Source organism: Chenopodium album, chromosome 23, assembly GCF_948465745.1.
Source record: "Chenopodium album chromosome 23, dcCheAlbu1.1, whole genome shotgun sequence".
NCBI lineage: Eukaryota > Viridiplantae > Streptophyta > Magnoliopsida > Caryophyllales > Amaranthaceae > Chenopodium > Chenopodium album.
In genome coordinates, this window is record NC_137856.1 from 2,546,925 (window position 1) to 2,558,536 (window position 11,612).

The window sequence follows — 11,612 nt, forward strand, 5'->3', positions numbered from 1 at the left end:
ATCCAAGTCAAGACATCGATCCCTTAAAATAAAATCTTTCAAAAAAAGATATATTCATAAAAATCTTGAAGTCATCATCTCGTCTCATTAATTAAACCGACAAACGTAACTGTATATCCCAAATTCAATCATCTCTCACTTTAACTTAACTCGGAAAGAAATAACGATCAATAAATCTAAAAGTCTTCCGATTAGACATTTGCCAAATTTCAAAACTTCCTTGACTAAAAAAAAAAAAAAGTTACGGAGTACAAATTTAAATTTGCCCAAACTTTCATCAAAGAACCCCAAAATTAGTCAAATAAATTAACTAAAATTAAATAAAAAGGACTCCACTAAGACTAAAGGGTGGCCCATTTTAATTAGGAAACTACAAATATTATAGGCCACTTCCACTCACTTACCCATTTTCTACTCTACTCACTTCTCTTTAGCTTCCTTTTTCCATTATCCCTTTCCTTTAATTAATCATTTTCTCTCTCTAATTAACATGATCAAGTGTCCTAATTTAGTGCTTTAATTTTAATTAAAATCATTAATTAAGTAATTAAGCACCTCATCACCACCAGTACCCTTCATGACTGTGACCCTGTACTTTCTTCAACAATTTTTCTGAAAAAAATTAAAAAAATTGAAGAAAAAAAACCCCACAAAACAGTTAAAAGCAGATCAATAAACCAACCAATTTCTTCCCAATTTTGTGTTGATTATTTATTATTAGTACATCCAAAAAAGCTAAAAAATTTTGCAGCAAGTTTACTCAATTTTTAATTTTAATTTTATTTTTTCTTGGCACAACTATCCATCCACCATAACCCTAAAACTTACTCTTTCTATTTTCTCTTCATCATCTTCTGTATTTATTTAATTTTCTCTCTCCTCAAATCTTTGAATTGAATTTCATCCAAAATTCTCTCTCTAAAAAGGGTAAATTGAAATGGGGTTTTTGAGCTCAGAATTCAAACCACCCAACTGGGTATGGAAGTGAAGAAGAAAAAACCCACATTTTTGTTGTTGTTCTGCAAATGGGGAAGTCTGAAGAAAATGATGAATTTTCTCTCTCCTCAACTGCTGTTAATGGTGAAGGAATTTCTGGGTCTAATGCAGAAAGAGGAGAGTGTAGTTTAATTTGTAGGGTTTTTAAGCTCAGGTGTTTTTTAGCACTTTTGCTTGGGATTTCAGTTTTTCTTTCTGCTGTTTTTTGGTTGCCCCCCTTCTTAAATTTCTCAGATCGAGGTGATTTAGATCTAGATCCACGGTATCGAGGTTAGTTTTTGCTCATTTTTTGAGTTATAATTTCTGGGTTTTTGCAGTTTTTGTTGATTTTGATTCAAATAGTAGTAAAGATATAGTTAGTAAGTAGTAGATTATACTTGATTTTTTGATGAATTGATTGTAATTTGGATAATTGAGGTATGCTGTTTATTGGGTTTTTAGTGTTAATTAATGGGACCCTTTTTGTTTGATCATATTTTGATATTTTTGTTTTTCCCTTAAAATTGTCGGTGGCTGTGTAATTTGCATTAATTATGTTGCCTTTTAGGTTGGATCATGAGATTTTTGTTTCCTTGGGAGTAGCTTTGATGTTAGAGTAGGTTAATGAATTAATTTTACCTCGATAGGTTATTGTAATCTTGTTTTGGATATAATTGAGGATATTTATATCTCATGATGATTGGATGCAAGCAATCACACTGATTGACTGAGAATTGGGGTTTTTTTTTGGTTGTGCTGCGTGAGTGTGGAGGATTGTCATTTAGTTGCAAAGTGTTGCTTGCAAGTCGTCATGTATGGAATTCGTGTTGTTTGGATATATTCTCGAAGAATTTGGTGAAGAAATTGTAGAGGAAGAACATATGTTAATTTGTGTACGAGGATTACAATGGGAGGGGGTCTGCATATCTAATTGTCTACTGCAAAAGAAGGATTGCCACATTGGGTTGGTTTTGGTGGACTGAAGCTAGTGAAGTATGAAGAATGACAGTCTGCATTGTACAATGTCCCTTTAGTCTGCTCAGCCTTTATACTTGAGTGTTTGAGATTTGCTAAGCCGGTGACTAGTCACTGCCACAGTATCATCCTAGTGGACATGCTCTTTTTTCCGATTCTTCTCATGCTACATATGTTATGCACTCTATGGCACAAGATCTCTATCAGAATACAGATAGAGAAAGGAGCATGAGAACTTGTACAGCTTGAAAAGTGGGCATGTTAAACTCTGATTTTATTAGTTGTTTTCTTACCATGTAGAGTTACAATTCTTGGCTTGGTGAGCTGTTCCATGTTGTACTGTAGAGTACAAGTTCTTTGATACATAAGCATGTCGTGTAAGATAGTGAGAGGTTCTCTATTAAATAACACAGAAGTCTGAGCATTTTCTCTTTTGGGGGGAGGGGGGGTGGGTGCGCTTTACTAGTCTGCTAGATAAATTACTTAATCTGCTGAAGTCCAGAATGGATTCCCAAAGATGTCATGATATTTGAATGATATGTTGGAGGGTGGAGTATTAGTGTATTTACTCTTTGCTTGAGAGTGTGTTAATATCAACCATAACTCGATGGGCAATGGTTGCTTCAGAGAAAGGCAATTGGCGAATACTTCCGAGTATTTGTGTAAGCTTAGTAGGAATATAAGGTTTCATTGATGTTTTTTAAGCTTTTAGGATCAAGATGCTGGATCTTTGGAGAAAATGTAGTATATAACCTAAGTGAGCAAAAATGGTGTATTTTCTCTATTACAACGGAACTAGTTTAGCCTGCTTCTCAAATCTATGCTTTCCTTGGTATTTGCACTAGTATTGGCATCCTTTTTAGCTCCTCCTACATGCATAACTTCATTGTGAAATTGTCCAACCAATATTATACATGCTGTACCTCCAATTTCTGCACCATAGTTTATTTATTTATTTATGTTTTTTATGGAATGTCAAAAGCATCCATTTCATTGTTATCAATTTAGGGGCGTTTTAAAATGTAACAATGCTTTAGAGTGTCAGTTGTAGTCTCAGCCTTGAGTGTCAGTTGTAGTCTCAGCCTATGGTCTAGGTCAGAGCCAGTGATCCTTTTTAATGGCTTTCTGGGATAATTACTCTATAAAAATGCAGTGGTACTAGACATCGGGAGGGGGAAAGCATGGTACAGCATCTTTTCTTGAAGTGAAAGTCGGGCCTTTTTGGGATAGCTGATTATGCATGTTCAAGGGTCTCATCCTGAATTTAGTTTTGGCTCATGCTGAATTATGATCTCCAGTTAAAATATATCTATACAAGTTACTGTTGTGTGGATTAAAAATCTGCGAAATGTTATGCTATTTACTTTTGAACTAATTATAAGTTTATCTGCTAATGCTGATAAGGCTAAAAATGATATACTGATATAACTATTTGTGAATGCTGTTATATTTTTGCAAACATGATGCTAGTATAGGCCGTATAGCATGATTATGATATGCATAATTAGTTGTCTATACTTGTTCTCGACTATTGTTCTCCTTATGTGCACAAATGGCTATTTGTTTCATGGAAAGCCACATCTGAAAGAAATCATTATGAGGTGTGAGCAATTATATTTAGTTATGAATCTTCTGACTAAACTCTTCGATTTTATAATTTGTTTTATCTTATGGCATTTCCTATAACATAATTACTAATTACTAAAAAAAATTGATGTCTAGGTCATACAATTGTTGCAAGTTTTAGATTAAAAAGGCCGGTTTCATTTGTGGAAGACAATATTGAAGAGCTCGAAGGAGGGATCTACGAGGATTTTGGAGCTGCTAATGCAAAAGTATAATCTATAACCGTTCCCATTCTTCTGCATCCTTAGTTTTATCATATTTCAGTCTTATATTTGTTTTATTGACCGATGATTAGGTGGCCATCTTATCAAAGGAAAGTTCTGGATTAAATTCTACAGACATCGTGTTTGCGATTGATCCAGTGTTCAAAAATTCTATATCTTCAGCCCAACTGAGTTTAATTCGAGCAAGTTTTGTATCTTTGGTGACACGACAATTCGACTTTGTGTTGATTCCATCTTTGTCTGGAGAGTCATCTTTCTTTGAGGTGCTGAAATTTCCTGGTGGAATTACAATTAGTCCTCCCCAAATCGCATATCCACTGCAGAAAGTTCAGATTCTTTTTAACTTCACTTTAAACAACTCTATTCTCCAAATACAAGAAAATTTTGAGGTGCTGAGGAACCAACTTAAATATGGGTTACATTTGACTAATAATGAGGTAAGTGTTTCAATTTTTACTTTCACCAAAAGAATATGCTTAATTTGAGGCTACTTATTCTATTATATTTTATTTGGTGCAGAACTTGTACATTCGCTTGACAAATTCTAGAGGTTCCACTGTGGCTCCTCCTGCTACTGTTCAGACATCTGTTGTGCTGAAGGTCGGAGTTCCCTCTCAGCCGAGGCTGAAGCAGCTGGCTCAAACCATAAGAGATTCTCCTGCTAGAAATCTTGGTCTTAATAACACCGTCTTTGGTAAAGTCAAACAAGTTAGCCTTTCTTCAGTACTTCAACATTCTTTAAGCGGTGATGCTCCTAGCCCAACACCTGCTCCTACTCCTGCTCCTCTTCCTCACCATCACCACCACCACCACCACCATCACTATCACCACCACCATCATAATGACCATGATTATTTACCTCCTACTAGTGCGCCCTCCTATTCACCTGTGGAAGCTCCTCAACCTGTAAAGAGTGCTCCTCCACCACATAGAAGTGCTCCCTCACCCGTGAGACATCGACGTGCTTTTCCATCTTTTGCCCCTGCACCTGCTAGAAGCTATCAGGCAAGCCCTCCAGGTGCCCATCCACCTTTCAGAAGCTATCCAGCAGACCCCCCAGGCTGCAGGTTTAGATTCAGGAGTAGGCATTTTCCAAAAAGCCCTCAGCAATCTCCTAGGGCACCTAGAATGCCTCCTCGCAGTTATGTTGCTGCCACACCTCATCCACAAGCTAAGCCACCAACTCCCGTTGCGCATCGGATTTCACCATCTAGTCCTTTGCCAAATGTTATATATGCTCGTGTTCATCCCCCATCAGCAAGTGAAATGGACCCAGGGCCTCCAGACAAGATGCCATCAATCGCACCTTCTCCATGTAAGTAATATAATTTGAAGTTTTGTTCTTTCCTTCATCTTTACAATTTCACCTTCATGGTGCAGTGAAGATAAATTTGATATAATGCTTCAGTACTGATTAGTTATCTGGCTTCTGTTCTGCTTACTATGATCCTGATGCAAATTTTAACTATCAGCGGAACTTTTCAATATAGGCAGGATGTCTAAATTTATAATTTTAAAAAAAAAGAAAAAAAAAAAATCAATTTCATGGGAAGAATTCACCTGGAATTCCATTGTTTTAGGGTTATTCTTCAAGAACTTTCCAGGGCTCTGTTCTCACTAGCTTATTTTTGCTGAAACTTTGCTCAACTGAACTTGGCTTGTTTTACAATTGACTTATTTTTCAACTGACTTTTAGCTTATTTTTGCTGAACCTGGCTGTTTTACTACAGAGTACAACTTATTTTTATATGCTGAGGTGAACAGAGCCTAAGCTATTTACTAATTTTGTGGCACCCAATTGGGATTAGTGATAACTTGTTTGCTCCAATTTAGAGTTGGGCATTGCCCATTAGTTTCATCTTCTATGAGCAGGCAACAGAGACCTATTTGATTTCTTTTGCATACAAGCGGAGTCTATATTTTGTTATTGTCTAATATCTATTTCACATGTAAAGTTTTCCTGTCTGATTAACTGGTTGATTTTGGTGATCCTGGTGTATTTGCAGCTTCTGGAGATCATATTACAGCTATTTCTTGGGTAGTCTCACTGTTAGTAGCTCTTTTATTGCATAACTGTTGGTAGAATGTGCTATCCTCTCGTCCAGGTGAGTTCCACTCCACGGCATCTAATGGACTTGTTTGTATCACCCAAAATTGAAGAAAGAAAACATCCTAAGCTGGCGGAAACTTGTAAAGTGGGAGCAATGCAAAAGATGGCATTCTCCACGGTTGCTTGAGTGAATATACGGTGTTGTTTTTGTACATGTAAATATACAATTGAAACAAAATTCGAGTGGCGGGATGCATTCTCAGGTCAAAGTCCACAAAAGTGGCAGGCCACCTTAATGAGAATGCCATAGCCACTTGTTTGTGTAATGAACTCTCTTCTGCAGAAGTGTATGGCCAAAGTAAGAATTATCATCCAATACATTTTTGCCCTTAAAGTCTCGGCATCGAAGGCATGCCATGAGTCTTTTTTATTATATCCGTTGCATTAGGAAATAGGAAACAATAGCATTACTCGTTACTATGTTATTACCATATTAGACATCTCAACAACTATGATCTTCCAGAATTCTACTGGACCCTTAATGGTAGGCTGTCTACTGTCTAGATTTGGTATGTGAAGTTGATTAGTACATTTTCCGAAAGCGACATGATATAATTGCCTTATTATTGTATTTTATGTATTGAAAATCTAGATTTGCTCTTGATTATGATGTATGTTGTAATAGTTTCGTGGTGTTGATGGGAAGTAGCTGTTTGCTTGTTGTTTGAGTTTTAGGTTGAGCAGGAATGACTCGTCCAATTTGAGCATCTTTCAGTTTTCACATGTTGGTGACCAACTGGCTTTGCGTATACTTGGAAACCTTAAATAAATAAATTGGTTGTTCTGACAATCTGACACTACCAATATTATATTTTTACAATTTATCAAAAAACATACTTCGTATATTCTTTTTTTACAAACAATAATGATAATAGTATTATAAAGATTTCTATATTTACAAGTTTCCATTTTTTTCTAACGGTAAAACAATGCTTTTTTATCTTTCAATGTGAAAATAGGATAGATTAGATTTAGAAGGGCTTTTGAACTTTTGGAGAGAGTTTGTTTCCTTAATTGTAATTGCCAATTTTAGTTAGTCAAAGTATGTTTTATTCTTAGTAACTTTGTAAAAATTTATTCCATGTGTCTTAATCAACCATCTTTTAGATGAATTTAAGTATTTTGAGCTGCTCCTTACGTTACTTAGACTTGAGTACTTGTATTAGACACATTTCATCTTATTTAAGTGTCTAACTTGACTATTTTGTACTCATTTGGGTGATTTTGGTCCAAAATAAAGTGTAAGGCGTGTTTGTTAACCTTGTAAAAATAAGCATCAGTGCTAATTAGGTGTACATATGTCATAGAAATCATGCCTAATTATGTCTTATCGGGCCAAATGTGTTAAATTGAACTAAATTCAGGTGAAAAGAACGCATCCTTATGTCTATACTCATGTCGAGAATAGGACATGAGTACTTGAGGTGAAATGAATAGTTTGAGTAATATAGACATTGGTTTGTTATGTTAATAATATTATGAGATGGCGATGGCATCGAGGGAATCAAATATTAGAAGAAAAAAATTTACTTAAGCATATTGAAATTAGGGTAGCAATTCGGCGATATGTTCTCATATAGATCATACACGATTAAATAACTAGCACGTAAATATTGATAATTTCAATATAATTCACGTATGTGTAACAATTTTATGAAGTATTGCATCTAGGTATTAGGATTACTTTTCGTACTTTCTTGTTTTTTTTTTTAATACATTTAACAAGTTAACTTTAAAAATATATTAAAAGTCAACTTATCACATGTTACAATAAATTATAAAGATCCAAGCAGAAAATAGTGGATGTAGAATGCCTCAAATATTTGAGATGAGCTAATGAAAACATAGATTATTGTTAAAAATTAATAAAAAAATATTGTTCACGTGTAATTTGGATTTTGATTAAGATCACCATTAATCATAATATCTTGTGGGTTGACCGTAATTTGGTGAAATATGGATCATGCAATTGGACCAGAAGCAATTAGTCTAAGGTGCACCCTTGTGCACCTTAGATAGGTGCAACAACGTAAAAAAAATCAACACTACGCTCTACAAAATGAACATTTAGTAAAGAAATATGAATATTTAGTAAAAAAAATATGAGCATGAAAAAAAAATGAACATTTAATAATAAAAAATGAACACGTAAAAAAAAAGAACATTTAATACTTATAATGCATATGTTTCATAATCATATTATTTTTTATTTCTTTAAATTTTTATATTCATAATTAAATTCATTATATTCATAATAATATTTTATATGTTCATATATAATTTCAAAGATTCATAATGTAAATATGTAGTGTTGTTCATGAAATAGTAATTAAATCTGTTTATACATATGTTGTCTTTCTTAAATTTTTATGTTCATATTTTTTTACGTATATGTTCACCTTTTAAATGTTTATATTCACTTTAAGAAAACCAATGCTTACGTTCATATTTTGAAATGTTATGTTCACTTTCTGAAATGCATAAGTTCATATTTTTTATGCCTATGTTCACTTTCTGAAAAGATAATGTTCACATTTAAGGGAATCTATGCATATGTTCATATTTTGCATGATTATGTTCATTGATAAAAAAATGCAGATAATCAGATAAAATTCAATTCGTGAGAATTAAGAAAATCATATACTAACTCCGTTAACATTTAGTTGCAACTTTGAAATATTTTATGTCTCTCAAGTAATATCCAAAGTTGCAACTAAATGTTAGCGAAGGTAATATAACCTAATAAATCGAAGTTAATCACAAAGTCACCACATATGAAGTCGAAAATCACACATTTTTATGCCTATGTTCACCTTATGAAAAGCTAATGTTCATATTTTTTATACCTATGTTCACTTTCTGAAAAGCTAATGTTCATATTGTGTTGTTGTTACACCCAATTCTAGGTGCATGAGTGTGCACCTAAGAATATGCGGACCAGAAGTATACGTCAATCTGTTATATCACGGGCCTTGGCCTTATTTTGTAAATTGGTTTTTTCTTCATCACATGAAATGCTTGACCTAACATGGGCCCAACACCACTCTAGAAGGGAAAAGCCATAGAGATAGGCTTGTGGAGGCCTGGAGGGGGTGGCAGTGGAGAAACTGATGTGCCGTGGTGGTGATGGTACTCATGGAGGAGGTTGATACGTCGGGGGTTGGGCGCTTGGGCTGAGCCGCTAAGATGTGAGGGGTGATTGCACGTCTAAAGAAGAAAATTATTACGCGTATTTTTTTTTTTTAAAGAATGAAGTAAATTGTTTACGTATAAATTTCTACGTTTAATTTAGTAAATGTGTGACACTTTCTAGTTTTAAAGTTATAAAATGTCATGGACAATGTGAATATTTTTATTTTATGACAATACTACGAGAAAGAGAAGAAAAAAAAAAAAAACAGCTACTCGTTGGATATAAACTTTGCACCAAAACTCAACATTGCAAATGTACCTTTAATGTTCATGACTCTATGAATGTTACAATGACCAATGTAATTATACTGCGAACGTCAAAATATTGCTAATTAAGGGGGCAATGGCCTATACCTCAAGGGGAAGGGGCTCAATACTCAATATCCTACTACTTCGTACGAGTATTATATTTTGAAGAACATATACAAATTATGCTATTATATTTTAAATTACATACAATAGTACAATTAGTTGGATATAAGACATTTAATTTGTAGCTATAAGGATGATTTTCATCTAATGTTTCGCCCCAAACTATAATATATCAAGACAACCTTGTTTTATATTGAGTATGGAGTAGCTTATCTTCTTCTTAATTAGTTTAATACCATATCATATTAATACATCATGGTTTAATAGCTTTCAGTGTAGATCTTCCCCCTAATTAAATTAATGCCATATTAATACATTAACTAATTACACTTTAACAGTTGACTAAAGTGACGAATTCAAGATTAAGACTCCATAATCAGTAAAAAATCTTAAATAAACCTGGTCCACAATAATTTATTGTGGACCACATACCTCTCACGTGAGTGTGGATTATGCAACCCAAATTTCAGACGACTTAATTTTTTATTTATTGCCTTCGTCCTTCTGTTCCCCTCTTTTTTGCTCTTTTAGCACCAGTTACTTTCTCTCTCTTCGAACTGCTCTTCCTCCAAATTCTCTCTCTTCACGACTCAAGTTCAACTTCAAGATTGCTCAACTTCTTCTTCTATGGTAAGAACGTTTAGGAAGAGAAGAGGTATTCGTTCTTCATCTGCATATCGCGTTAATTAATCAATCAATAATTTCTGGTACAATTTTTTTTCGAGTTGATTTCTATACTTTTAAGTTGATTAATCGTTGTTTTTCTTCAATTGAAGCTATTTGCATGATTTTTTGTTTGAATTTTCTTTCGCATTGAAGATTTTGTGAGAATCTAGGGTTTCAGTCTGTTTGATTCTAGTGTTTTCAGTTTTTTGAAGGTTTCTTTTGGCTTTTTTTAGCTTCAATTACTCCTAGTATTTACGAATTAGGGTTTCTTTGCTTCAATTACACCTAGTATTTGGGAATTAGGGCTTCAGTTTTTAATATTCATGATAAATTTCAATTCACCGTTTATGATTTACAATTAGGTATTTAATTAATTTATTTATGGTTCTGATTTGTATTTGCTAATTTGGAGAGTGTAGTTTGGTGATCGTTGATCTCATACTTGGTTTATGTAGCATTATATAGGTCACTATTGTATAAGACGATGTATGTTTTATGCTCTTTGTATCAGAATAGACCTTTCAGTTGGTTGAATACGAGTCGTTGTTGCTAACGTTTGGTGGCTGGTTTTGTTATTATATTTATGTATAGTAGCATTTGTTAAGCAGTATTGTTGTGATCTCTGGGTGAAATCATTGATATGTTGTTATAAATTTAGCACTGAAGGTGGCACTATGTTTTTGCCAGATTTGGGATGGATCACAGTCAGATGATGAGTTATTTGGGTGATTTGGGTTGATTTTTGGAAGTAATCGAGTCGAAATGGTTTTTGTACAATACTATAGTAGTAGATTTCAATTGTGGGATGGGTAGGATCTCTGTTGTACTTAAACAAAGCATGCTCTTGTTTCAATCATGGTAAAGATGAGACTATCTGATACTTCTCAGCTCATGAGCTCAACAACATGAATGTGGAGTTCTGGCATAATAATTGCAACTTCTGGTACCAAGGTTTTTTGGAAGGGAAAGTTGTGTTGGTAAAGCTGCCAGAAAGTTTACTTCAGTAATGTGAGTGTTTTTCTATTAATCATGTTAGACACAATGGCACAATGGTTGCCCGCTTGTCTGCTAGATTAGTTTCTGGTAATGGTGTAGAGCAATTCTTTATAAACTCTTTCCCCAAGGCATTTTAGCTTTCTTGGATTTGGACTCTGGTTGATTTAATAATATTGCTTCCATGTTTTCCCTTAAAAAAAGCTTTATAAGTAAGTGACAATAGTGTTTGTTAGGTTTGTTTATTCCGTTGAATTTCTACTTAATTAGTTTGATTAGTTGTAGTTTTTGCTTTAATGTTCATGCTTGTATGAGTTTTGTTTAAAGCCTATTAGCTCAATTGGTAGAGCATTGTGCAAGTGCACAATGACGTAGGTTCGAATCCTACATAGGCTATGAAAAGTTGATTATCGTTAGAGGGTGACTTCATTTAAATAAAGATTACTATATGGGAAAAAAAAAAAGTAATTAGACCAATA

The 11,612-nt window shown here is 34.0% G+C and overlaps 2 protein-coding genes across 2 annotated transcripts in view; one reads left to right on the forward strand and one right to left on the reverse strand.

Annotated features, from left to right (window-relative positions):
- LOC145608728 (uncharacterized) overlaps positions 1 to 11,612 on the reverse strand; it is a 159,315-nt gene that overhangs the window by 60,239 nt on the left and 87,464 nt on the right. The window lies entirely within an intron of this gene.
- LOC145608795 (uncharacterized) lies at positions 660 to 6,226 on the forward strand. The gene is made up of 5 exons (XM_081664392.1): positions 660 to 1,266; positions 3,673 to 3,785; positions 3,872 to 4,237; positions 4,320 to 5,115; positions 5,807 to 6,226. Exons 1-5 carry the CDS (start codon positions 1,026 to 1,028, stop codon positions 5,881 to 5,883), a joined length of 1,593 nt encoding a protein of 530 aa, XP_081520518.1. The 5' UTR covers positions 660 to 1,025; the 3' UTR covers positions 5,884 to 6,226.

Excerpts from the sequence above, each read along its gene's own strand:
- LOC145608795 (XM_081664392.1), top strand. The coding sequence starts at position 1,026 with ATGGGGAAGTCTGAAGAAAATGATGAATTTTCTCTCTCCTCAACTGCT. Across the intron at positions 1,267-3,672 it reads TCTAGATCCACGGTATCGAG|GTCATACAATTGTTGCAAGT; the intron begins GTTAGTTTTTGC and ends ATTGATGTCTAG. Across the intron at positions 4,238-4,319 it reads TACATTTGACTAATAATGAG|AACTTGTACATTCGCTTGAC; the intron begins GTAAGTGTTTCA and ends TATTTGGTGCAG.